This window comes from Stigmatopora nigra, chromosome 7 (genome assembly GCF_051989575.1).
Source record: "Stigmatopora nigra isolate UIUO_SnigA chromosome 7, RoL_Snig_1.1, whole genome shotgun sequence".
NCBI lineage: Eukaryota > Metazoa > Chordata > Actinopteri > Syngnathiformes > Syngnathidae > Stigmatopora > Stigmatopora nigra.
The window spans coordinates 1,854,759-1,882,172 of record NC_135514.1 but is presented as its reverse complement, the minus strand read 5'-3'; the positions used below and the strand labels follow the sequence as shown (position 1 = coordinate 1,882,172).

The window sequence follows — 27,414 nt, the reverse complement described above, 5'->3', positions numbered from 1 at the left end:
ACTAATGATTTACTTTCCCGGGCCACACAAAATGATGCGGCGGGCCAGATTTGGCCCCCGGGCTGCCACTTTGACACAGGTGGTCTAAGGGTGTAGTCTGCCTTTTGCTCAAAGTCAGATAGGCTCCGGCAACCCTTATAAGGATGTGCGGTACGCAGGATGAATGAACGAATACATTAGAAATGAATGGCATGCCCTTTCCAGGTAAGGCATGTGACTTTTGACTCTGCATTAATTAGTTGCGTCGTAAAGGAAAAAAGCCAGATGGTCTATGCACTTATCCACACGATTCGTTCTGAAAAAGGAGAAATTTAATCAGATTTCATCTCGCATGTGCCTTTTTTTTAAAGAGCTCGTTTTTATTGAGGAATCAATCAACCAATAGGACTTGTTTCGAAAAGGACGAATTTAAACAGAATCCATGTTGCATATGGTTGTTTAGGAGCTTGTGTTTTATTGAGAAATCAATCAATATTTACGCCCCTTTTCAGGTAACATTTTCTTCCCTCTAAATTGAGGTTTAAAACAAAAACAGATTAGGATGTTGTCTGGGAGAAAGAACTCTTTTGCAAGATTAACTGATCCCTATATTGCAAGATAGGGTAATGTATTTTTTTTTTACCTAAAAAATAAAATATACTTGGTCAGAAATGGTGGATTTTATTTTTAAGTCAGCTTGTAACAGGCCGAAATGTAACACGACTTTTACCAACCAGCTAAATACCAACGGTGTCAAAGAGAATTACACTTGCACTTTGTGCAAATGTTGGTTTGATATTTTTCTTATCCAGTCAAACAAATGCCATGTGGCAAGCTTTTTGTTATTGTTGTTGACCTTAACATACTTTTGCTGAGGTAGTTTTACTTAAAACAACAAAACAATAATGCTCAGCAATAAATGACATTTTATCACTGTATATTTCTAAACAATTGCTAGTTTGTAATTGATACCTATATTAATTCAATAAATATTGTCTTTAGAGATAGTGCCTCTGGATCTATATGCAATTTATGTATATATGTAGGGATGAATATGTATTGAATCAGCCTCATGGGTAAAATGTTCAGCACTAGAAAAATATATAATGCCTTAGTATACTCTTCATTTAGACTCAAAACGTTCATTGCTATTGACAAGTATATTCCTAATAGTGCCTTTAAAAAAAGGAACATTTCTTCTTAAGCTCCTGCCACCATGACCCTGACCCCAAGCGTAAGAAGATGAATGGATGCTGCTTTCTCGTGGTTCATTAAATTTAATTGGCTAATTTAAAGAAGAAAATGAACTTTTTTCTTTAACCGTGATGCATTCAAGTTAAACCAAATTAACTTAATCTTACAGTACATCTACACGTGTAACTTTTGTTTAAAAATATGGCAGTTTGACGTAGTTAAGGAATAATAAAACTGCCAGTTTCTACAAAGTGTAGAAATGTAGCGTAAAAATGGTAAAATGACAAGGCGATCCATCACAAAGGTTTGCATATTCATTATACTGCACTGCATGTTGTTTTAACCTGTTTTGTACTTGGAAATGATAAATATCTCACTAGAAAAAGGGATTAATAGTTTAGCCCAGATGTGGGCAAACTACGGCCCGCAGGCCAAATACGGCCCGTTAGGCGTTTTAATCCGGCCCGTCGACTTTGTTCAAATAATGTTTTTTGTGTGTGTTTTTTTTCCCAAGATGGCGCCGTCATGCGGAAGCCAGTGGCAGTAGCTCTGTCCACTCTTATTTGTTTTTCATGTTTTGCAGCCCCTCTATCTTTTTTTTAAATGACATTTTAATATTTCTTAACACATTCCTTTTTACTTTACTTTGTACTGTATGTTAATACTTTAGTCCTTTTTTTCTGCTTATGTTTCATATGTACTGTTAACGGATGCACTTTTTTATATGTATCGTATCTTGTGCTGACCCGGCCCATCTGTCAAATTTTTAAAGTCAATGTGGCCCCCGGGCCCAAAAGTTTGCCCACCCCTGGTTTAGCCACTATGTTGTCGGAATGGGAAATACTAAACTGTTACCTTTACATGCAGGATTTTCAATTGCAGCTCTAAATTGGTGCCAAAAAAATACACACAGACATACTTCTATACAGATTTTCTGAGGGTTCATTGACCTCTGCTGAGCTTCTAAACGTAAGTTAGAATTCCCTTATTTATCCTAAGAATTTTTTTTGTTGTTGCTAATTTTGATGTCTGACTGAAGCCCCTCATGTGCTGAAAGCTTTGCTGACACTTCTGGGCCTAAAAGTGAGGTTGGCAGCAATTTAGATTGATTATTTTGTGTTGAAATGGCCAACATGGAGACCAGGGGAACGTGCCATATTTTTTGCCAGTTCTATATTTGGCCAGAGTTCGTGGTGTCCTTTTGGAAAGTTTTTGAACATGCCTGGAACTATAATTGGATTTCAGGAGTAATGCTACAAAAATGGATTGAGGAATTTGCCTGAAACTGTACATGGGCAAGTTTTTTTTTGTTTTTTGTTTTGGTCATTTTTGTTTCTGGCTGCGAAACCTAGTATTCTCGTGGAAGGTTTCCCACTGCTCCTAAGTTTAGTAGCAGCTAGATAGATTCGCAGTTTTACAGAAAAATGCATAGAGATCACATCCTTGAATATACCCTTCACAAAAAATGCCCTCTTAAACCTTTGATCTGGACTGCTGACCTTTCTTAAAGCTGTTGTGTATAACTGTCATGCAAACCCTGAATTGTAGAATAACCAATAACAGTGAAAAGTCAAAATGTAAAACCATATAAGGGCATAAGTCTCCCGGATGTGATGTAATCAAGTGTGGTGGCTCCTCTATCAATGGAAGAACAGCCACAGGGTTGTTCTCTTGGGTGATAACGACTCATTCAGGGCAGATGTGTCCAATTTGACAAACAGCCATGCGAAGTTCTGCGTGCTGTGCAGGCAGGTAGCTCACAGATAAGCAGCCCTGGGGGGATATTAGCATACCAACAGATTTTAAGGAGAACTGACTTCATAGCAAAAGGGTGGGTAGTCTTGAAACATGAGGAATATCAGCTGGTTTGGAGTCTTTGCATTAATAACAGCTGCAAGGGGTTGAAAGAGTTTGCTGTCAAGGCAGCAACGCCAAGGAATAGTCTACTTTTTGTTTAAATCAGGAAGAAGAGTTTGTGAAGTGACTGAACATTTTCCGTCTGCCATGGGGAAGTCAGGTAAGTCAAATTTATCACCCTGATGTAAATGAAAATACTTGTTTTCTGGTTAGAGATGAGCATCTTGTAAGTCTATGCTGGCTGGGAGGCAGCACTGCCATTTGTGTAGCTGTGCATTGCTCTTTGAATGTGCCCTTTGTATTGAAGTAGTGGAGAAAAGAGAAATGAGTGATGGCACCACACTTAGGCGACATTCACCGATAATCTCTGTCTGGCCTCCAAACGACCGCACTCAAGCTCTAAATGGATTCTACAATAACATTTATTGAAGCTGTTGTTCTGTAGTTGTGTTTCCTTTTCGCCAGGCCGGTGTCCGACATTCTTGGCTTTTTCCTCCTTGCTATTTTATGTCTCTCAGCTTCAAAGCAATTTGCAGAGGAGGTGCTGCAACGCCATAACGAGTACAGGAAAAGGCACCAGGCTCCAGGACTCAAGCTGAGCAACAAGCTGAACAGAGAGGCTGCCCGGTGGGTTCATATGCAAGCATCCACTCTAGTTCACACTTGGGGGAAAAATTGGAAAAACTGTCAAACTAATTTAGAGCTCTGTGACGGATGTAATACCCGCACGCTATTGTGAAACATCCTTTGTTTTCTTCACAGTTTGTGTTGTAACTATGCAGGGTTTAGAAAAAGAAAGCTGACTCTTGATTCTTGGGCATTGTTTTGTAGGAAAGCAACTTCATCTTGAGCAAGCGTCCTTTTAAATTCAAGCATGTTTTCTTTTATAAGCGTCATAAATAACCTTAAATTATATGACACTGAAATGGAACAAGGTAAATACATGAATAACAGTGTTTTGGGGATACAAGGTGCACTGGTGGTTTAAATCGAATCTAAAATATTCATTTGTTTCATCTCAACTCATTTTATGAACTGCTTTATCCTCACTAGGTTCATGGGGGTTGAGGAAGCCTATCTCAGCTGACTCTGGGCCAGAGGTAGGGGACACACCCTGAATCGGTGGCTAGCCAATCACAGGGCACAAGGAGAGAAAACCACCAATTCAGGGTGTACCCTGCCTCTGGCCTGAAGTCAGCTGGGATAGGCTACAGCACCCCCTGCGACTTTAGTGAAGATGAAGCGGTTCACAAAATGAGACAGTTTAACATTAAATCACAAAACAGATTCTAAATAGTGAATGACTAGAAGGTAGCCAACAGCCAAAAAAAATCATATGGAAGGTTTTAGCTGTTGTTTTCTCGTGTTTTTTTTTATTGATTGCAACCTTTGATGTTTTTGTGTCCATAAAAGATATGCTGAGAGTCTGGCTATCACACGCATTCTAAAACACAGTGAGGAATCCAGTAAGGGAAGCTGTGGGGAGAACCTGGCATGGGCATCCTACGATCAATCAGGTACATCAATGTTTACACAAAGCCAATCACCCTTTCAATATTGGGTTATTGGAAGTAACCCAAATACTAAACATGATGTTAAACACAACTTAATAACTTAAAATTATGAATTCAAAAGAATTTAACTTTCTTGCTACACTTAATGAAAGAATAACTGGGGAGCCCAGTGTGTGTTGGAAGAACAACTATATAATGCCAATTTCAAACTATAAATCAGGATACAGGAAGTGTAATCACTTTGCGGGGAATGTTAGATTTTTTTCTGAGGTTTTTGGTTTCATAACTTGAATTTATTTTATCCCGAAAAAAATCTTTTCCCATGGAAGTGTTTTGTAACCTGGATATTTTGTATGGAGAGAAGTTTGTAAGTAGAGGTACCACTGTAGTTGTTGCTGTCTAAGAAATGGCAAAAAACAGTTCAAAACTCATAATTTGGTGTAGTGAAACATCTTTTTTGTTTGTGTATGTCGGAGAAAATACAAGGAGAGCAATATTTACAAGAAATTATAATTGATTTACAACCCACCATGATTATGAATGTAAAAAATCCACACACTAAATGTCATATTGACTTTAATCCAAATGTTGGCTGCATGTGCAAATCTGCCCAATGCTGAGCCAAAATGAAACGAATAGAGGAATTTTCTGTAACATCTGATCAATAAGAAATATCAATCAAATAAATGTGTCCGATTTGGATTGGTTGCAACTGTTAACTAGGAGGTAGAGTTCTAATGCAGATGATTCTCTTGAAAAGCTTAGCTCTTTTTATACTCTTCCATTTTTAGAGCTCAGATAGTGTGATTCAGCACTGAAAAATGCGCCGCTGTGAGTCATAAAGCATCCCGAATGTTGCGGCAGAGGGTGACCAAAAGTACAGCACTGTAAATAAAAGTGCATCCCACAGGGATTTGGGCTGGTTAGAAAGATTTTGTGAGAATGCTGTCATTGTGATTATGATGTGTGACAGAAGACTGATTTGACTGTCTCTTAAACTGAGGTTATTCTGCGTGCAGGAAACGATGTGACCGACCGCTGGTATGATGAAGTGAAACACTACAACTTCAGCTCTCCTGGTTTTACGTCTGGCACTGGTGAGGATCGCACATGACATCACTCTCATTCGTCTTTTAACATAAACTGAGTATTTTAGCAAACTTAAAGACGCAACGTAATGCTCGTATTGTTGCTTCAATGTTGGGTTATTTATTTTTACACGGCAAAACACATTTTATGTTTGTAAAATAACATTGTTGGCCATTCTGCAAAGCAATTACAGAAGTTATATACGGGATATTAAAACAAGAGTTGTCTCAATCAATTAGAAATGGATTTATTTGGTATATAAAATATGATTTCAGTTTCTTCCCTAAAAGTGCTATAGATTAGATTAGTTTAGTTTAGTTTAGATTAGATTAGATTAGATTAGATTAGATTAGATTAGATTAGATTAGATTAGATTAGATTAGATTAGATTAGATTAGATTAGATTAGATTAGATTAGATTAGATTAGATTAGATTAGATTAGATTAGATTAGATTAGATAAAATAACTTTATTCATCCCGTATTTGGGAAATTTCATTGTCACAGTAGCGAGAGGTTGAGAATACAGGAACAGGAAAATACATTCTAGACATAAATAAATTGGTAATAAATTAATGAATAAATTAATAAATATATAAATAAATAATCCTGTTGCTGAAATATATATGAAATATATATATATACATATACAAATTGCCCCTAGGTATGAATGTGAGCCTGAAAGTGCCTCATTATGCCCTGTGATTGGTTGGCCACCAATTCATACCTGATGCCCAAAGGTTGCTGGGATAGGCTCCAGCACCTGCCATTCATTACCTTTGTGAGGATAAACAGTATGGAAAATGAATGAATTTCACTTCATACGAATGACCCGCCACCCCAAAATATTTTAGTAATGCAGTTTTGGTAAAAATCTCTATAGCAAAACTATGAGGAAACAGAAAGTGCACAACAATATGGCATTGTCTCTGAGTCAAATTATATCATGTTTTAGAATACTTGATGAATCAAGAAGTAGTTAACAATCTGACAAACAGATCCGTGATTTTTTATTTCATTTTTTTAATCACGGTTTAAACTTGCCAGAGGGGTGAGCAGCATTTAGCTAAAGTTAAGCCTTGTACACTTGCAAGCTAATCGATCTATTTTTGTCATGATTATGTCACTTCCCCCAGCCAAAGATGACAAAAGATGGGACAGAGTAGTTTTTCACTAAGAAGACGATTTGGTTCCTGGTTTATAGTTTCCTGTGATCCATAAAATTTGCATCTGCGCCACATTTAAAAGTTTAGACTACAGTTTATCTCAATGAGACTGATAAGTATGCAGGTGAGGGTTGTGCTAATGTTGTAATCTATTTTCCTTTATCGTAATTTACGATTAAATTACCCTTCATCCCTGTAAAAGATGCACGCAATTTATAAAGCGACAATGCTGTAACGTGCAAATCAAAGTGAAAGTGTGGTTGCTTAGTAACAGCTGGTATTAAAATTGTCCTGATTGTTGCTTTGTGCAAAATGAGTTTGTGGCATGTGCAAACCATCAATGACTGTTGAGAGCTCACTTGCCAAAGTATTTAAAACATTTTTGACGTATCCATACAACTGTACATCAAAGTACTTGCAGAAAAAAAAAACATTAGAGTTTGGAATCTGACAATTTATAATATATGCCATTAGTAACAAAAAACCCTTTATATTATATTTTTAAATTGTGTTTAAAAAATGGTTTAGTCAATTTGCTGAAGATGATGCCTCGGACCTTTGTTCCGATATATTTGATTGGTTAATGAGAGTTCCATAGCTGATTTAAATGACATTATGAATCCCATTTAAAGAGAACACTACTAATTGAAGAGATTATGATGTTCAGAATAAATTACATGTAACAATTAAATGGGAAAGAAGTACCTAACTTTTGTTTAAAAAAATCAACTCGGTGCTTTTCATTGAATCAATGGGCAAGAATTTGATCATTTATAGTAGATGTATATGCAAATAAACACGCATATATATATATATATATATATATATATATATATATATATATATATATATATATATATATATATATATATATATATATATATATATATATATATATATATATATATATATATATATATATATATATATATATATATATATATATATATATATATATATATATATATATATATATATATATATATATATATATATATATATATATATATATATATATATATATATATATATATATATATATATATATATATATATATATATATATATATATATATATATATATATATATATATATATATATATATATATATATATATATATATATATATATATATATATATATATATATATATATATATATATATATATATATATTCGCACACGTGTATACACACACGCGCATACGTTCATACACAAACATGCGCACGCACATACACACGCACGTACACACGCACGTACACGCATTCATACATACATGTATGTGTGTGTATATATGTATGTATATGACATGAACTTGTTACTGTTAAAAGTAAGTTAATAGTTTTTCCCCTATTCTATTAAATGGGATGCGCATGACGTCGTCATTGCAAAGCTGATGTCAGGCGGCACATGCCTCATTTAGAATACCAGCATCTGACTCAGACACAAACCGTGGACAAATTAACAGCAAATCACATTCCCAGCCTTTGTGTCACTTCCAATATCCGATAGTTTGCAGTCCAGCGCTGACTGACTCATACTTGCCAAATTAAGGAAAGATTGACTCAGACAGAAAAGCTTTTTAAAGAGAGCTTTCTGTGTAGAAATAATTTTAAAACAATTTGGACTTTTTTAAGTGTTCTTTTCAGTGCTACATTTGTAAAAGGACATTGTTCTGGAAAATGAACAATTCATTAGTTAGTTTTACCTGTAAACCAACAATTTCGGCTGTGCAATATTTTAATTAAAATCCTTATTCACACGTGTGGATGTACAAACAAATAACCCATTTTATCATATTTACAGTATTTCAATCATAGATCTATGGCGCCCTCTGTATGCCGATATCCATAGCAATATTCATCAGACTTCCTTGGCTTAAAATGCTGGTGGTGGTTGAAATTTGCCCCTATGTATGACTTTGAGCATGAATGGTTGTCCTCTGCCTGGTGCCCATAGTTGGCTGGTGTAGGCTCCAAAACCCCCTGCGATCCTTCTAAGGACAAGCAGTTCAGAAAATGAATGCAAGTGATGAATAGCTTTGAAATTTTCTATACTAGGAACTGTTATGCACACTTTTTTCCTATTCATTCCTTTATTTGGCAAAAAAAAGTTCAAACCAACTCTAAAAAGGTTTCCAGACACTTATAAAAACTATTTTTTGTAATTCTAGAAGGCTTAATTCAAAAGCAAATGGTTCATACTATTAATTTGACCCCTGCTTGTGCCTGTATTTAGCTGGCTCCATCACCCCCGTAACCCTTGGAAAGTTAAGCATTTCAGAAAAAGAATGAATGAATAATTGTCAATCTTTCAGAGCCTAACATTAATACTTTAATGAGTTTTTTGTTTTTTTGTACGCCTTACATCCATAGGCCATTTCACCGCCATGGTGTGGAAGAACAGTACAACGCTGGGTGTTGGTAAGGCTGTTGCTTCTGATGGTTCTTCCTTTGTTGTAGCCAGATACATTCCAGCTGGGAATATAACCAATCAAGGACACTTTGAAAACAACGTCCTCCCTGCTCAAACTCCTGGTTCTCCTTCTTAAAAATGCAAGTGTTAGGCTTGCAGGAAGATTATAAACTGTATTACAATAGAGTTCTCAGGAGAACCTACTTGTAGGACCCTTCATTGGACTGAAGGAACAACTTCCCCTATGGAAAAGAACTTCTAAATGATAACGTTTAGTAACTTAAGGGATTCACTAAGGCCTGTTTTTGTATGCAAACAAACTCAGTGCAAAAAATGTTTGTTTACAAGATTTTTCTAACATAACACCCCAAAAAAAAACCAAAAAATGATTAAACAACTTTGGTTTTTCTACTTGGCAACTAATAATTAGTTGTGTGTACTAATACTTTGTTTTATTTCATTCAATTGGATTAAACTGTCACAATATTTGCAATCTAGAAATAATATTCATTAAACTGCAGAAAAATATTTTGGGTTGTACTTCATGGGATTATCTTTATATTGATATGTGATTGTTGGTAGTTTTTCTGTTACAAATATTTTTTGGTATCGGATTAAAAAAAACAGGTTGTTTGTTTGATATTACAGAAAGATGTCTGCAGTTTATTGTGTTTTAGATTCATGCTCTATTTTAGTAAAAATGTGTGTGATCATTTAAAAATGACCGATATTTAATGAAGATAAATCCCATTATAAAAGACACTGATAGTTGGATTCTAAATATCCAAATGTGTGCAATTTTCAATATACAATCAGATGACAAAAGACAAGATCATATTTGCAAATTTTCTGCTAGGTTTAATCAAAATTTGAATATCAGTGGCTTTAATGGGACACTTAAAAAATAGTCTGGAAAGAATTTCTGATTAGAATTACTAGTAATTGGAATGAACTTTACTATTTGCACCCCCTGCCCCCCAGTTTTCAGTGTCATATTTTTTATCCAAATAGTACAGCAAAATATTTGCCCTTGAATGCATTACAGCATTGTCTGTATTGTCCCAATAGCTTCTTGTCAATGTGACGTGTGTTAATGGAATAATTTAGATTTGAATGAGAATGACTTTGAGTGAATTTGGTTCTCCCTCAAGTGACATTTTTATTTATTTATTTATCTTAATTGGTAATTGCTTCATTCAGGAAGTATGGTGGCCTCTTGTGGACAAATAAGTATAGTTATATACTTAATAATAATATAGTTTGTGTGTTTTTAAGAGCAGCTCATTTTGGTGAGTTTTTAACAGCAGTTAAGATTTGTTAAGAAGAAATGTTTGTAGAAGTACACATTCAGGTAGTCATAAGTAGTGGAAATGTTTAATTTAAACTCCCCCAATAGAATTCAGTTACATATGCTCATTTTAATTGATTGAAAGCATGGTTAAGTAAGTATGGTATGCTTAACATGCTGAATGTGTGGGCCAGGCAAAAATAAAGGGGGGTTACTGTTGAGGATAAAAGAAGTATAATGGTGATTGATTAGGTGTCACCCCATGTGTGATGTTCTGAAGTGCATTTCTTTCAGCAAAACTTGCATTCTAATAAACTTTATTTCTTAAGCAGCTATTGGTGATGCAACATACAGTAGCAGTGATAGAGTAGTGATGAGGCTTTGGGTCAAGCAAGAAGATATCACACTTCACATCTGCCACACCATTCACATGGTCAACTCCTGGAAGGAAGAGAGGGAAATGTATCAGATGACAAATTGGGTAACCAGAACTGTGGAACTTTTAATTTGACTTTTTCTCCCCCTAAACAATGAAGGTGAAAAAAATGTGCTTTGGAACTATTGGTGTTTATATCAGTTCAGAAGTTATAGTAGAATTTTTTTGGCATTTGCCATTTTCTTGTGAATATTGACGTCATAGAATTACGTTGCACCGAGTTCAGGGGTGTTATTTCAGAAGAAACTAGCTTGATTACGATTTTGTGATATCTTTAAAAATACTAAAACCCTTTTAGCAGCAGTTGTTGACAACTAGACTGTTTCTGGGGAGAAATTTGATTTAGGATTGAGCTTTATTATTGATTTTGAGCCACCCCCTGCCCAGTTTGTGATATTCCTTTTATACACCATATCCCGTCCTCACCATGATAGCATTCACTATGTCGTTCTTGTTGTGTTTCAATGCACGCACGGCTTTGCCCCTAGACACGTTGGCCTGAGCCATCACCAGCTCGATATCCCTCTGTTCCAAACCCCTGTCGTCCACCTGAAAAGACAGCACTGAAGTGAGAAAGGCTATAAAGTGTCTTGACTGTCCCCTAAATCACTGGCTGGTATAAAAAGTTTATACCTCCTCTTCCTCTTCTTCACTATCCTCCTTGATGATGAGGCTGGGGACAGGGGGTGCCAAGGAATTGGAAGTCACAGGCACCTTGAACTTCTCTGCGGCAGCTTTGTGAGCCTGCTGAGAAAGATCTTCAATCTGGGAAGGGAAATAGAGAAGATGACTCAATTGATGCAACCATTGCAAACTATAAATTAAAGACAAGACTTACCTTGGCCTCCCCAAACACAATATAAATATCAGACGCAGGGCTTTTGAATACGTCTGGTCTGCTGATGACAAACAGGATACTCTTGGACTTTCTTATGGTGATTCTGGTCACACCATGGACTGGCTTCAGACCCAGTTTAGACATGGCCTATGTAAACGGTAGCACAAGACATTTTCTCATATCCTTTCTTTGGCATTGTTGAAGAAAACATTGCTAGTCTGACCTTGCGTGCCTTCTTCTCACTGCGGCTCTGCTTTGGTCTGGTCGGGACTTCATCCGAAGATGAGAAAGACTGCAGGAGGAAACGCCAAGAGCATCTTTTGAAATGATTTTTTCAAAGAACAATGCACCAGAACGTAACTCTTCCTTTGTAGTATGATAGCTTGATAATGTTTAACCTAGAAATTAATTTAGGTGGGGGTTCTTGTCAAAAGGTATGAGGAGAAACTAAAACTAGAAAATTTCCTCCAATAACTTGGTATCTCACCAATGACTTAAAAAAAACATTGGCAAAATGACAAGAACGTGTTTGTTTGTTTTTTCTTCGTAAGAATTTTTGAGTTTGAAATATTTTTATTTCATTACGAGTTATAAGTCAGAACTTTACAAAGCATTTAAAATATGACTAAATGTAATTCTTCACTACTTGCAAGACTCAGGAATAAACATATTACTCAATGAATACATCTTGTAACAGTAAAATCAAAAGAGGCAAAAACGCCATTGTGGCTCACCTGTAGTTGAGGAGGTCTCACTGGCTCTTCCTCCAGATCTGGGACTGAGCCTTCACTCTCAGAGTCATTACACGATGCCACTAGAGAACCTAAAACATAACATTTAAAAGGGAGCATTTATTTATTTATTTATTTTTTGTGAAATAATATTAAGAGTAAACAAATAATCTGTTATGTATAGTGACACTGCAAATACAATGGATTATTTTTAATGAGAAGTATCAAAAGACTCACAACTATTTTTGAAGTCTTCAGAAATTGTGTGGCTGTGGTTAGTTAACCGGTCTGAATCGTTATTGGTTAACTGATGAGAAGAAAATGTGTGGTTTTCTTTTTGTTTGGATGACGTTGCTATCTTCTCCTTGGATCCACTTCTGTTTCCTGATTGTTCTTGAACACATCGAGGGACTCGACGACTCGCATCGCTGTCGGTCCATCTCTCGGCCTTACTGGAATCTTTTCGAAAATTCAATAAATTATCAATTCTTAGGTTATTATTTGCACAAAATGTCCTTCTTACCTTTGGGAACATCTGTTGTGCAACTGTGTTTGTTGGTGTGGTTTGGAGGGACTGAGGATAAGTCCTGAGATGACTGGGACAACACAAATGAATGTGGGGGTAAAGCAATATTTGGATCTGGTTTGGGATGGGTCATAGTAGCATCTTTGTCTTTTAGAGGAAATTTGGTAAAATGTGCTTGCTGTCCTATCAAAGGAGTGGAGTAAGGGTTCTCAGGGGAAGGCAACTGGTGGGCTGAAAGTGCCGTTTGGGATTCTTGCACAGGTTTTGGAAGGTTTTGCTGTGGCTCTGTCAAAGCTTGTGGGATGTGTGAGGAAGAGGAAACAGGAGACAGAGAGAAAGAAAAGTGAGTTGGTCTTGTGTTAGCCTCTGATAGTAAGTTCTGATCGCCATTTATGTTGTTGTCATTTATGTCCACTAGAAGTCCTCGCCCATCATTTGACAGTGGTCTGTTATCAAGCACTTCTCGTCTGTTGTCAAGGATTTCCGCTCTGTTGTCAAGCCTAAATTGTTCCTGTTGTGAATGTTGATTAGTCTTTTCTATGGCATCAAGATTCTCTGGAGTAGGTTTGTCAGAGTTGCTGCTCAAGTCATTTTGCCATTCTTTAATTGGAACCCCTGATTCTGATTTGTCTTTATTCTGAAGACATTGAGCTGATGATGTTTTGTTGGCCTTTTTAACTTTACTGGTTTTTAAAAGGCCTCCAATTGCTTTGGAGTTTCCGCCTGTTGAAGTGTGTTTGGGAGCAGGAGAATTCTTTCCGCCATTGGGATTTTCAGGGCTGCATTCCAAATTAGTGACCATTTTAAAAGCTTTTTGTTTTTTCTGTCTTCGTCCTTTCTTTGTAACGCCAGCTTTCTCTGGGCAAAGTGCAGCCTTAGCAGAGTCATGTGATAAGTCTTCCTGAGTAGCCTGTGGGAAAGAGGGATTTTCTTTTTTGTTTTGATCATTCTTTGTGCATCTCTTTGTTGGTTTCTGAGTATTTCTTTCTTCTTCTAGCCCTGAGTTTGAACTCACATTACGCTGTCCTTTAAAGTGATCTTTAATCTGTGGTGCATTAAGTCTATCAATACCAAAATTGGCCACATATTTTGGAGGAGCTCTGGTTTCAGGTAGCACCACCATCTTATCGGGTTCTGATTGCAAACTGTTTTCTGGTACAGATGCGTTAGATTTACATTTATTAGGAATAAAGGAACCGAAGGATCCATTTAATATAAAAAGTCCTGTCCTAGCATCTGTTCTGTTTGTCTGGTTATCTGGATTTCCTTCTGTTGTGCTGTTGGGATTTGGGGTAGATGCAGATTTGCCAACACAGATGTTATTTAAGAGCAAGCTAGTAACAACGTCCTTTGAGGATGGTGTTTGTGTTTTGTCTGATATTTGCTGGTCATTGGGCGTTGTGATGGAAAGCATTAACGCCGTCTCTTCTAGCGGAATATTAGAAACTGATTCTCTGACCTTGGCACTCCCAGATTCAGGTCTAACTGAAAGAGCATTGAGTCCTTCACCCATTGCTACTTGCTGTATATCAAAGTTAGAGTCATTATTATTATTATTAGAATCCATGCGTGGTACTTGTGTTTCCAATTGTGTGTTATCTCCATCGTTGCCATGATTTAAATCATTGAAGTCATTGTGGGGGAATCTCCTCTCTACAGCACCTGTCTCTGAGATCTCCTCAATGGATTTCCAACATACCAAGTTGGACTCAGATGTTCTCTCCGGTATCAGTTCCTTATCTTCTGCCTGATGCCTTTTTCCATTCATTGTGTTATCTTTTATTTCTAAAACATAACCATGAATGTTCTCATATTTTTTATTGCATGCTTCACTTCTCATCTTTGGAATCACACTGGTCTGTGTGAGTATACTCTCTTCCTCTAACTCAAAGTTCTTGCCCAGAGACAAGGACAGAGACTCTCCTGCTCCCCAAACCTCAAATTCAGATACAGATCCTGAATGTAATTCAGTCTTCTCATCACCCCAAATCCTTTCTTCTGGATCTATGTCCTTTCTTGTATCGGTCTCTGAGTTTTCCCTTTTAGGTGAGATGGCCAGAGGAGTGTGAGGGGATCCTAACGGACCAAGTACTCTCTCGTCAGTACTCAAGTTTTCCTGACCGTAGTTGCTAGGGCAATGTTCAGGAGTTGAGGGCAAGTTGTCTGCAAGTCCTAAAATAACCTCAGGAGAAGAAATAGGAATATTACTGGGGTTGGGACTTGCGTCTTTAGGAGAGATAGGAAGGACGCCTTTATTCAAGTCATTAGTTGCAGTGGTCACACCAACACGCAAGGAACCCAAATCAGTGGCTGTACAGTCAATGCTTTGTATACCCATTCTGGCATTTACATTACTCTTGATCTGCTCTTCTCTCTTAAGTTCTGGAAATTTGTTGGAGGACCACTCTGATGAAACATTTTTACTTGTTCCTGTAGCTACATGATTTTCTGACTGATAGTGACTATGCTTTATGAGCAATTTATAAGAATCACTTTCTGGAATAGGACTTTCCTCGTCATTGGGGTGTTCCAGGCTAACATCTGTTGTATCAGCCTCATACGCCGATTCATTTCGACGAACTGGATTGTCTGGATCGGCAGGTTCTTGTGAAGCAGAAGAGTACGAGTGGGCCACAGAATTGTTGTGAGAGATATCACAAGGACTGTGTTTGGACTCCCCCGCAGTATGAACATCTTCTATTATCTCAATCATAGTACCTTTGCTGGTGGAATCATGTTGATGGTGACGTGTAACTGTTTTGGCCAAGATTCCATCCATCTGTGAGGGTTCTGCTTGATTTAATAAAACGAAAGCTCCTGATTCTTCTGCAGAAGGATGTGCTATTTCAAAGTGATTCACTACCAGGTCTGGATTTTGCTTTGCAGACAAAGATTCAGATAGAACCCCAGTACTTGCATTTCCTTCTTCTGATTTTGTTTGCATTTCAGCAATTGGTTCCAGTGACTCTGCATGCCTCTCAGTGCTGTACAGTCGTTCATCTTCCTCCCCGTTATAGGAGGCAGAATCTAAAGAGTCATCCGTATCATCTTGGAAACAGAAGAAGTCATCCATACCTTCATTTATAGACGTCTCTGACAGTGTATGGATGAAGGAGGCTGAGCTGTCCTCATCAATAGCACCCTCTACTACTTTCCTGACATACTTCCCCTCTTCATCATCTTGCTCTTCGTCATCTTCTTCCTCTTCAACCACTTTCACCTCCACCTTAGCTGCCTCGCCATTGTCAGGAAAGTCGTTATCATCATAATCATCCTCATCATGCCCACCATCCACAGATTTATTAGCATTTAATTTATCATAAGCATAGTCATCGTCATCCTCATCATCATCTTCAACATCAGCTTCTTCCTCACCTGCTGCATATGCATCGACATCCTTGCCTTCATTTCTGTCCCTAACTATTTCATTGTCATCTTCTGTGGGAAAGAGAGTAATTTCAAAGGAATCAGCGTTGAAAATAAGGCTTGTGTGAGGAGGAAATGGGATAAGAGAGACAGGGATCAACCTTTCTTCTTCTGGTAAATCCTCAGCATAAGATGCCTGAGAGAACATAAAAGAACTAGGGTCTAGCCCACCAAAAACATCAGCAAAGGGAGAATCGAGGAAAGCAAAAGGAGTGTCTGGAGTACAGTTGGGTGTGGCTAAATCAGGAGTGACCGCAGAGTCTGTTTTTTCTGGTTGATTGACTATTTGTCTGTAGTTAACCTCAGATAAACATGGGTGCAGTTCCAGATCGAGAATCGGATGAATGGATCTGCAGTGATGCATTATTCCTGCACTGGTCTCCTCCGTTGGACAGAGGGAGCTCTCAGACTCGCCACCATCCTCTTGAGAGTCACTAGTATGGCTGCTACTGCTCCCAGGTGGCGACATATGCTCGGTCACCCAACGAAGGCCACACCTTTCTCCCAAAATCCTGCTCTCCGTGTCATCATGTTGAACCTCTTCCTCTTCAAGTATTGTTGCACCTGCTATTCCAAGCTGTGGATTAGTGGTATTCTCTGAGGAGTTAACACATATTTGCTCCACTCTCTCCCCCTCATGATCTGGACTTGTTCGCAACTTGTCTTCACCAACTTCATCTCCAATCTCAGACAAGGAGCTCACAAAGCAAGCACGGGCCTCTTGTGTGTCTTCTGCAAGCAGCAGGTTTGGAGAAGTGGAGGGGGAGTTGGAAGATGTATAGGAGGAGGTCCAGCTTCCTCCCTCCGCTGTCATGTAGGAGCCAGAAGGGGAGGTTAAGGGGGAGCAGAGGTCGTCGCTGTCTGAGGGTAAGCCTGGAGAGTGAATGAAAGCTGGAGAGCCTGGATATGAATGGTGTTTAAGATGTGAGGAGTGTGATGCCATCTTGATTGGAGTGGAAGGGGCAGTATAATACAGGTCAGGGTCGAGAGATGAGGGCACACCTACTCGGAGTGGATCGACAGAATAAATTGGCTCGGAAAAGGAAAAAGTTACGGGACAGGCCTGCTCATGGACAGGCTGGGAAGGCACTTCAACATTAGAAAGGTTTTCACCCTCATTTTTTTCCATCAATTCGTCATCTTCTTTGACATGACTCACACATGAGAAAAGTTCGGGAGACGGTAATGCAAGATTGTTTGCAGGGGAAAAAGTTGAGGTGGAGACGAGATCTGTTTTCTTATCTTCTTTGCTCAGAATTAAAATTTTGCTCTTTTCATCACTCGTTTCCACATGAACTTTGTTCGCTTTTTTCGGAGCTTCAGCAGCGCTTTGAATGATTGGTGATGGGTTAGCCTGTACACAGTGGCCATGCAAGTGTGTCCCTTTCAAAATTTCTGAGGGTTTGAGGAGTGTCTCTTGGCCCATCACTACCCTTTTGTCCATGGTATTTGGCTCTGGATAATCACTCTCCACTTCAGAACCAGTCAGGACCTGTGGGCATTAAACACATATTAATATCTTAAATCTGTAGATGCAAAAAAAATGTATGTCACAAGCCTAGCACAGACTTTGATTCTTTCCATTTTAACAGGAACAAGGCGGCCACAAGGTCCGTGACCTCCTAACTTTCCCGACAACCTCGGCAGGTTTTGCCGATGGTCAGATCCTTCAGGTTGAGGCCTTAGTGTCCCAGTGGAGTTCGGTTTTGCATGAAATAGTCTGGGTCCAAATGGAGAAGTGTGTGACAGTAGTAGTTTCTGAGGAGCACTAGGAGAAAGGCTCAAACCACTGTCAGAATTGGAGGAGCCACTGTCACTGGGTGTAGAAGCTGTGGACGGATGTCTGCTTTTACCTGAAAAACAAAATCATTTGTCACATTAAAAACTGCGACAAGAAAACTAGTTTACATATATACTGAACTGGACTTTGTAAAGCCCAGGTCCACATTGTGTTCTAGACCATAAATGCCGAAATACCTCTTGCTTAATAGATTTCCCCCCCAAAAATCATAAATAAACTACAGAGTACTATAAAATGCAGGGTTAAAAGCAGGAGAAAAAATCGCGGCCTATAGTAGAAAATTTCAGTGAACATGTTGTGCAAACTCAACAAGGAACCATATCTTTGTGTCAAATGACTAAATATCCAAAGTGAATTTTATGTGAGTTCCTTCTTTGTAACACAGAGGGAACAGAGGCTTCATTTTAACTAGGCCATCTCCACCATGACCTCAATCCGCATGCTGATTGGCCACTTCCATACAAAAGTGGCAGAGCTCTGTGCCAGCCACTGTCAAACACACACACAGTCACTCTGCCAGTTATCATTGTCGCCTTGCTTCCTGAGGACTGCTCATGGCTGTGATGGGTGCAAGCATCAGCACTTAGCATCTCTGCTTGAACTCCACCCCAACAATAAACTCCTAAGGGTGTTTGTGTGCAAGCCGAGTCATGCAATGGAGACCTGGCTGTAATGAGAGTGATACCCAGCTAAACATGTATACATGATCAACCAGTACCATGAAACATGACATAAAACAGAATCAAAGCCCACTATAGACCAAGGTCCTAAATGCTGGCTGTTGTAACTCAGCCTCCATCTCTTAAATAGCTATATGCGGCTCCTTTGGGGGAAAGACAGTGGAACAATAAGTGGAGCAGTGCCAATAGGGCTACCTTCTTTTTAATGGATCTGAGCCAAGTCAGCTAGTGCTACAGCGGACTAAAAAAAAGGAAATAACCACTGTACATTCACTTCGTAATGTTTTTAAATCCATTTTGATGTATTGTGAGATACTAATCAAGTTGTCTCTATTTGGTTGTTCTTTGCTGGTGTTAATAGTTGAAGATGGATAATCTTGAAGAGCTCACTACCATGTAACACAATCAGTTTTTCTCAAAGAATATTCCTCAGAGATTTCCTTTCACACCAGTGTAAAGCATGACCCACTCTATATGGTGTTGTTCGGATCCCGGTTGGGAAACATTTTCCCTTAATTATTTCTCTCTATATATGCAGTGTGTAGTCAATACTTTCCAATAATGTCAAGTTAAAGTGTGAAGGCTGACCGGCATTAATTGTTTTACTGAAAAAAATGACTAAGTCTTTATTTTAATTAAAAAAGGATCATCTATTTACCGAACTACATAGTGTAGTGATCAGTTAAATGACAGCGGGATTCAAACCACAGCTGCCCACACGGGAGACAGGTGACTTAACCTCTACGCCACGAATCGCTCACACTACAACCTTGTCATTATTGGAAGGTCTTGACTACAAATATATAGAAACAACTAAGAGAAAATGTTTCCCAGCTGGGATTCAAACCCTACCTACCCACATGGGAGACAGGTGAGCTAACCTCTACGCTATAAATGGCTCACACTTCAACCTTGTCATTATTGGAAGGTCTTGACTACAAATATATAGAAACAACTAAGAGAAAATGTTTCCCAACTAGGAATCGAACCCAAGTCTCCCACATGGGAGTCAGGTGAACAAACCTCTATGCCATGAACAGGCTACACTTTGTTTTGTCATTATTGGAAGGTCTTGCCTACAAATACAAAGAAACAACTGAGGGAAAATATTTTCCGACCAGGATTCGAACCCCAGTCTCCCAGATGGTAATCAGGTGAGTGAACCACTCGACCACAAATTGGCCACAATTCTCTTTATCATTATTGGAAGGTCTTGACTACAAATATATAGAAACAACTAAGGGAAAATGTTTTCTGACCGGGATTTGAATCCTAGCTGCCCACATGTGCTCACCTACGAAGCAAGCAAACAAGAAAACTTTTCAGCAAATCGCTGGGTTAAGTTTACATTAGGAAAAGCATCCAAATAGCCAAAGTTGTGAAAAGGAAATCACATTTACCGACACACGAATATCTCACAGCATTATATTAAGCATCGTATGAGATTGCACCAATGGCATTCACATATTTACATTATATCGTTCTATTTGGGCATTGCAGTGCCACACAGTAAGACTTATTTATTCCAATTTTCTGTTAAAGACTGTATATTTAGCCTATATAATATTTGTGAGGGAATTTTACGATAGTGGTCACAACAATTTAGCAAACCCCAGCTGTCGAGAACACTGTTGTTATTGCTGCAAGTGTTCTTGTGTGTGGCAGTGTGTGTACTTTTTGCAATGCTGCTGCGTCATGATCCAGCAAAGGCACTCAATGTGGGAGGGTGGATCCAAATTAGTACGCACATCTGACAGTAGATAAAACGGCATGAGGGATGGGGATGAGGCTGCATACGCATGAAGACATGGAAGCATTAGAGCAGCATATGAGCCAGTGGGCCGAGGGCAGGGTTAGGGTGGGGAGGGCTATTGCAGAATGGCCTGAGAAGCAAGAACAACAAGAGCAAGTTGGCACTGCAAGTCATGTGGGGCTCCATGCGGTTGAATGCCTAATATCATGCAAGTGCATCACTGCCCTAGAGCTTCAGAATGAGCTAATAACAAAGATTAGATAGAAAAATCCCCGTGTGCAAAGTATTTGCAATGTCATTTTTTTACAATGGCAATAAGCTCCAGAGGTCCTACCTGGCCCAGGCAGCCCGCTGTCATCTTCCCCCTGCCTTGGATGCTCATTGGCAGGGATGGATCTGTGAGCGCTCTCCCCCGGCATGCTTCTCTCGTAGCTGCCTCTCTTTGGCTCTGACGCAACAATAAAAGCGAGAACAGACAAGGTGAACAAGGGGGAGGAAGGAAAAGGGAGGGAGAACTAGGGGGGAGGGAGCAGAGCACTTGGCGACCCAACACTCGCATCTCCTCTGCAGCACGTGTTTGACAATTTCTGTTTGGATGTGAAACACATTCGTCTCCTGTTCTGCTACGCTAATTTAATGTATTTCAAGGACCAGCTAATCAAAATATAACCACGGAGGTCAATGTGAATATGTTTACAGATGCATGTCGACTTTGCAGTCTCTTTCTTTCTTTGCTTCCTTCTCTCTTCCAGTCATCCTATGACTGGATCTTGGGAAATGATGTCAGCAGATGTTCTGCATCTTTCTCAGTGCTGCCATCTCTTGTGAAGGAAATTACTGCAAAAATAAGGCAAGGATGGAGAAGTGTAATGTTAGACAAAGCAGGGGAAGAAAAACTCCGTCAACACTAAAAGAAGAATACTAAGTCTAATTACGCTCCCAACCCTTGGACTGCAACCTTAATGAGCCCCTAAGGCAAGAGAGTGCATGTTATCTTCTGCCTCCTCCTCTCTGAAATACATTGACAGATAACAAGTGCAGAATGCATAGACACTAATGGAAAGAGAAATAGGCTGCAAAGCTGAGCAAGGGCAGTCTCTATGGCAACCCAAAACTTCCCACCAGTGCTAGTAGTTACAAAGCACCGAGTGCAATTATATCCATTGTATAAATATAAATGGAATAGCTTAACATAAACTATGAGTAGAATTTAAAGGGAAAATAGTTACTTAGCGATTCATAATTTCCCCAATTGTGTTCATTTGAGCTCATTTTATTATGCAGTTGGTTGTTTTGTTAAGAAACTTTGACATCAGTTTTTGTTTCCATCAAAGACTAATGTGGTACTATACAGTGTTTTGATTTCTGTGTTTTTGAATATTTACCATACAGGTTTAGTTCATCAAACGGAATTTAAAATAACAGAGAAACAACTCAAGAAAATGTGTTCCAGTTGATGCAACAAAAGTGGTTGCATTGCGGTTTGAGAATGGAAATATTAAAGTTTAACTCAACTTCCAAAACTGTGGTTGGTTGAATTTAGTTGAGTGCGAGCATATAGTTGTGGTCAAAAGTATACATTCGATCAGTTTTTATGACTTTTACTCAAGACACCTTTCGTAAAGTAAGCCAATGTAATATCTGAATTAACTATAGAAAATAACACAAGATAAACAAATAACAATTTCACTTTTATTCCATTACTGATGACTCACTTGCATTCATTACATTATTAAGATTAATTGAATGTTCCTACGTAGCACACCTTGGCCAAAGATATTCTGTACTGATTTGTTGTTTTTCCATCGATGCAAAACTTTTGAGTTAGACAAGAGCAAGAATGAGTGATGGCCTTGCTGCTTGGGTTTGTGACTCCAGAACTCACCATCTCCATGGAAACAGGGAAAACCCCACACATTGCTACGGAAACAACAGTCAATATATATAAAATATATATATATATTTCTTGGATGGTGCAATAGCACGCCTCTGCAAAGCCGCACAGGCCTGCAATTGAACATGGTCAGATAATGTGTGTGTGTGTGTGTGTATGTTTTAATTTAGTTTTCAAGTCATGCCAGTTCATTTGGCCATGTCTTCGGCCACAGCTTTGCCCATCTTATCCTTTAAATATGCCAACTTCTGACGGGCCGTCTTTAACTCCAACCACTCGTAATAAGGAACCTAAAAAAAGAGAAACACATTTCAGCATTTTGTGATAGAAAGTAAGTTGGTGGCAAAAAAGAGCGACAAGGACCACGGAATTAGAAATTAATTTAATAAGTTGAAGGGAAATCATCCGGGCTAAACCATCCAGAAGTTGACCCAGAATTGCCATCATTAATAAGGGGAGCATTTAGCTGAGATGGACAGGTATGTAAGAGAATCTTGAAACATGGATAGTGGTTGTTGTGAGGCAGCCAATTCAATTTGATGCTTTTCTTGTCATTATATGAGATGCAATGAGAGTCCAGAAGAGGATAGCGATGTTCTAAAGTGAGAATCAATGCAGCCTCGACTATATTTTCAAAGTAAAATAACGGATACGGAAATGTATTTACTCTTTGGGGAATTTCGTAACTTGGATCTTTTTCGTATCTTGAGTCACTCATTTGCATATTAAAAAAAATCATAATAGCGGTATGACTACTTACTTCCACTAAGATGAAGCCAGCCAATTGCAAGTGTCTCTTCATCATGGTGAACCGCCCCAAAAGGTCTTTACTTTTGGAGACAAAGTTGGGGAAGTCCCATGCTAGAAAGGCGATTCTGGACAAGACACAGAAAGCACAATGACTTCACCAACTAAGGACTACAAAGAGAACATGAATACAAACCTCAACTAGAGGGCAAGATGGGTTGTTTTGTGTTTTCCCATCTCGCTTTTAACTCACCGTCGTGCTCCTTCAGGTAGTGCCTGCTTTCCACCGCCAGTCGCAAGATGAGGAGCTCGCAGCTGGGATAAGTCAATGGGCCTGTTATCACTATCTACCACCACTTCACAATCTAAAATGCAGACACACATTACAGCACATTTGTAAAAATATGAAGCATTCAACCTAGTTAAAGCATGTGAATAAAAGCTTTAAGGACATAAAACAATCAATGGATATGTTATTTTATGTCACTTAACATTAATGTGTGTACACAATTTACTTGGTGAAAAGCAATTGCATGCCTTACGATCAGGAATTTTTAAACTTTTCTACAAAGGTCTGCAGTGGGACAGGTTTTTGTTACAACTCATCCAGCGAAGACAGTTAAACCAATGAGGGTTTTTTTCAGGAACCCCTGCGGATGATTTTATTCTAAAAATCATGCACTAGCTACCTTTTCACCATTCATTGACTTGAGCCCCTTACCAATAGTCCATCCATACACAGTTTTGACACCTGCACTATGCTTCTCTGACTCTCCCTCTACAAAAGCATCCAAAGCCTCTCTCAAGCTTTTCTGCAATGGGGAAAGTGCTGAGGTACTGGCTGGAAGAGGCAGAGGGTCAATGTGGGAAGAGGAGTATTCGGGATGCTCCAAGTGCAGCGTGGCAGCGAGATGGAGAAGCTTTAGTCTGTAGTTCCCCTCTCGAAGCGGACTGCCAACTGCAGGGTATGCAAAAATACATATAATGGCACACTAGAAATACTTTTGTGCTATCCACTACTGAGATATGCTTCTTACCTGAAAGCTTAGCAGAATGTTCCTGCTGGAGGAGCGGGATGATATACTGGGGCCTGGCCTGCTGTAATACGCACAGGGACCACACCACATCAGTTTGAAGGAAAGGCTCCAGGCCTGAGAGGGAATTCTCCAGCACAGGATGAACCTGAGCAAAACAAGTAAAAAGTGCGCTTTTAAAAAATGCTCATTCGACAACAAAATACCCCTCGCCTCAGCATTAGCACTATCATTGTCCACTTGTTGTAGTGTGAGCCTATATAGATAGTTGCTACATAGTTACGATGAGTACCTTGCTATAAAATTCTTCTCCTTTGCTAGGCTGGAAGCCCAGTCTGGCAAACGTCATGAGCAGGTTGCATAGCTGCAGATTGCTATACTTCTCGCAGTGCTCCACGTAGTGCTGTTCAAAAAGGTAAAAGTAAGAAGTCAGACACGAAGAGAATGTTGTCATGTTCAACCATGACACATTCGAAGATGAAGAGTCTATTTCAATACTGCTAGGTGTGAGGTCGGAAGGACTAACTTCTGCAAAGGCCTCAAAGAGTGGGAAGTTAATCCATTTGAGGAAGCCCATTGACTTTGCAAAGCGAGTCACATCAACAGCGGTCAGGTCTGAGATTCGCGGCAGCAACTCGGAAGCCATTCGCTGAAAAACTTGAGTTTGGTGGAAACTCAGCTTACCTAGAAAGAACAATGACGCGTTAGCTAGCAACTAAACCCGCCCCACCAAGAGAAAACAACATTTTGACCATTTTAAGGCAAAATTTCTAATAAGGCTCATTGTATCATCATTCAAATAAACCTAATGATACAAGTCCAGATAGTGGGATGTTAATACCATATGCAAAGGCCATATCCAGTACAAGTGGAGTGGTGTATTCTGATGAAGGTCTCTGAAGAAAGTGGTAGGACAGAGCCCTGAGAAGGGCTACAGACCTTCGGCCCAGCACAGCTAAAGACACGCACACCCTGCGAATTTCTTCTGCTGAAAACCCTTCAGCAAGCTCCAACGCCTAGATGGGAAACAGCAATGAAATTGTTGTCAAGTACTTTATCGTGAATTCCATAGACTTGCTGCACTAATTGTGCAATTTTAATACAGGGGATAATTTACAGAAAAAAGGGCGACTTTTTTTCATGCCACTTTAACTTGTCGTCCTACCTTGTCCTCTAGTCTGTCCATCAGGACAGGTGACACGTGTTGTCCTTTGGAAATTAGTGCGCTGACAGTTTTGGCATCAGAAATTTCAGTCCAGCGCAGTTCTAGTTGTTTCAGGGCTGCACTCACTACGGTCACATCCTGTTGTGCCTTTCTGCCAATGCCCCACTCTGCCAGGAAGGCTAGTTGCTTGTAACTTAACCGGCGGATTCTCCACAGGACCTCTGTTTGGATGGACCCCAACACCCGATCGGTGTTGGGCAACCCCATCACCCAAAGAGCTCGCAAGACCGACACAAGAGTGCTGTTCCAAACTGTTGATATCTGAAAAATAGAATAACAAGTGAGCAATTGGTTTTCACATTTGCGTAGTCAACTTTCTCACCTGCTTTATTATAGTATCCATCATGTCCCTCAATCTTGAGTCGTGGATGAGCTCTGGGTGAAAGTTCCCCTGTGTCCTCTGCATCATCTTTGACCAAGCCAAAATGGTACTTGCTGCTTGATTACCATTTCCTCTATGTTGTTGCCAGGCTTGAAGCACATCCTCAGGCATCACAGCCTTCTCCACCATATCATCCAGCTTAGTGCGAGTCGGCACATTTAAAAATATGTCCTCTTTTGGCAGCACCCGTCTCTCACACATTGACCTCTCCCATGGCCGGCACTGAGCCCTCTGCAATTTGGCCAGGACAGTGTCCGACAGAGGCAAGCAAGCCATGGAGGCTTGGGGTGAAGCCGTGCAGAGCAGGCGGGCATATCTGGTCAAGAAACGAGTGGCCATGGGATTCCGAAGAGAAGACCGCAGCAGAAGGATGAGAAAACGATCTCACGAATCAGCAGCCCACAGTAGCATTCCACATATAATCTAAGATGACATTGGACAATATGTATGGTGAGTCGGCAAACATAATTAGCAGCAAACAAGTATGAACAGATGTTAAAATTGATTTCATTTCTAACAATATAAACACCTGCCCCTAGTGGCATGCATCACCAATGGCCAGATACTTTTGGAAATGTCTTTGTTTCTCAGTTGCATATATTTTACCATAAGTTGTTGTCTTATCTGCATTTTTTTTCAATTACTTCCGAATACATAAATTATTCTTCAAACGTGGATCTGTATACTGTGAGTCATATTTTTGTCATCAATGCAATAGGAACGCCTAAAAAATACTAATATGTACTGGCTTTAGGATCCACGAGTTGTGCAAGACAAACATGAATAATTATGTCGTTTAGCAATGACATATTTTTTCAGGAGGAGTGTACGCAACATCTGTCCATATTTGACATGTAAGAAACAGGACATGCAAAAAGATGGTGTTGGTTGTCAGGTAATCTTAAATGCTGACCTTGCCGCGTAGAGGAAAAACGTGTCAATCAGCAGGATCGCCTTCCTATCGGGTCTCCTGCAAGAAGGCAACAGTCCAGCACGAATGGCAACATTGATTGTCACACACAACGTGCAACACCGAGCTGAATAAAATGGAATAGTTATTGAAATTGTTTCAGCATGGAAAAGCAGGGTGTCGGTACCCGTCGCATGACGATGACATCAGAGGAAACCTTATGTCATTTCCAGCGCCTCATGTTGTTTCGTGTTTGATGGTTGGATATTGGGACAGTTTTCTTGTGTTATTTTTTAATAATTAGTATTCAGTCAATATTTGAATTTGTAAAAATGAATAAATAATTACAACAGTAAAAAAGGTCGTTTACTCGAGTTTATGACATCGTTTACATAGGGCTAGATTTTTCAGACAGCCTCGCAGCCCATTGGCTCCCTGAAAAATGCCACTGCGCCAAGATCTAGTTCCAAAAATAAATACATATATATTTTATGTTCTCCCATCCACATAGCTGAAGAATAAAGCAGACA

General features: G+C 39.2%; 3 protein-coding genes across 3 annotated transcripts; 1 reads left to right on the top strand and 2 right to left on the bottom strand.

Annotated features, from left to right (window-relative positions):
• Positions 1–2,806: 2,806 nt before the first annotated feature.
• Positions 2,807–9,864, top strand: glipr2l (GLI pathogenesis-related 2, like). The gene is made up of 5 exons (XM_077720780.1): positions 2,807–3,190; positions 3,549–3,657; positions 4,444–4,547; positions 5,564–5,641; positions 9,174–9,864. The coding sequence occupies exons 1-5, from the start codon at positions 3,178–3,180 to the stop codon at positions 9,347–9,349; spliced, it is 480 nt and encodes a 159-aa protein (XP_077576906.1). The 5' UTR covers positions 2,807–3,177; the 3' UTR covers positions 9,350–9,864.
• Positions 9,865–10,575: 711 nt separating this feature from the next.
• nacad (NAC alpha domain containing) lies at positions 10,576–21,424 on the bottom strand. The gene is made up of 9 exons (XM_077720801.1): positions 21,027–21,424; positions 18,028–18,311; positions 13,030–17,950; positions 12,744–12,965; positions 12,510–12,598; positions 11,999–12,067; positions 11,571–11,922; positions 11,364–11,486; positions 10,576–10,942 (listed from the first exon to the last, which is right to left on the bottom strand). The coding sequence occupies exons 1-7, from the start codon at positions 21,109–21,111 to the stop codon at positions 11,752–11,754; spliced, it is 5,841 nt and encodes a 1,946-aa protein (XP_077576927.1). The 5' UTR covers positions 21,112–21,424; the 3' UTR covers positions 10,576–10,942; positions 11,364–11,486; positions 11,571–11,751.
• A 946-nt stretch (positions 21,425–22,370) lies between these two features.
• Positions 22,371–27,111, bottom strand: tbrg4 (transforming growth factor beta regulator 4). The gene is made up of 11 exons (XM_077721350.1): positions 26,888–27,111; positions 25,915–26,397; positions 25,533–25,853; positions 25,209–25,383; positions 24,894–25,051; positions 24,660–24,770; positions 24,371–24,515; positions 24,055–24,291; positions 23,587–23,698; positions 23,347–23,461; positions 22,371–22,876 (listed from the first exon to the last, which is right to left on the bottom strand). Exons 2-11 carry the CDS (start codon positions 26,311–26,313, stop codon positions 22,775–22,777), a joined length of 1,875 nt encoding a protein of 624 aa, XP_077577476.1. The 5' UTR covers positions 26,314–26,397; positions 26,888–27,111; the 3' UTR covers positions 22,371–22,774.
• Between the last annotated feature and the right edge of the window lie 303 nt (positions 27,112–27,414).

Bases quoted from the DNA above. Each gene is read 5' to 3' on its own strand.
- glipr2l (XM_077720780.1), top strand. The intron at 3,658-4,443 runs GTGGGTTCATAT...TGTCCATAAAAG, and splicing joins CTGAACAGAGAGGCTGCCCG to ATATGCTGAGAGTCTGGCTA. The intron at 5,642-9,173 runs GTGAGGATCGCA...TTACATCCATAG, and splicing joins TGGTTTTACGTCTGGCACTG to GCCATTTCACCGCCATGGTG.
- tbrg4 (XM_077721350.1), bottom strand. From the start codon at position 26,313: ATGGCCACTCGTTTCTTGACCAGATATGCCCGCCTGCTCTGCACGGCT. The intron at 25,854-25,914 runs GTGAGAAAGTTG...TCTATTTTTCAG, and splicing joins TGGATACTATAATAAAGCAG to ATATCAACAGTTTGGAACAG. The intron at 23,699-24,054 runs GTAAGGGGCTCA...TCTGCATTTTAG, and splicing joins TGTGTATGGATGGACTATTG to ATTGTGAAGTGGTGGTAGAT.
- nacad (XM_077720801.1), bottom strand. From the start codon at position 21,111: ATGCCGGGGGAGAGCGCTCACAGATCCATCCCTGCCAATGAGCATCCA. The intron at 17,951-18,027 runs GTCTGTGCTAGG...TAATGCCCACAG, and splicing joins TTAAAATGGAAAGAATCAAA to GTCCTGACTGGTTCTGAAGT. The intron at 12,966-13,029 runs GTAAGAAGGACA...ATTTTCGAAAAG, and splicing joins CACAACAGATGTTCCCAAAG to ATTCCAGTAAGGCCGAGAGA.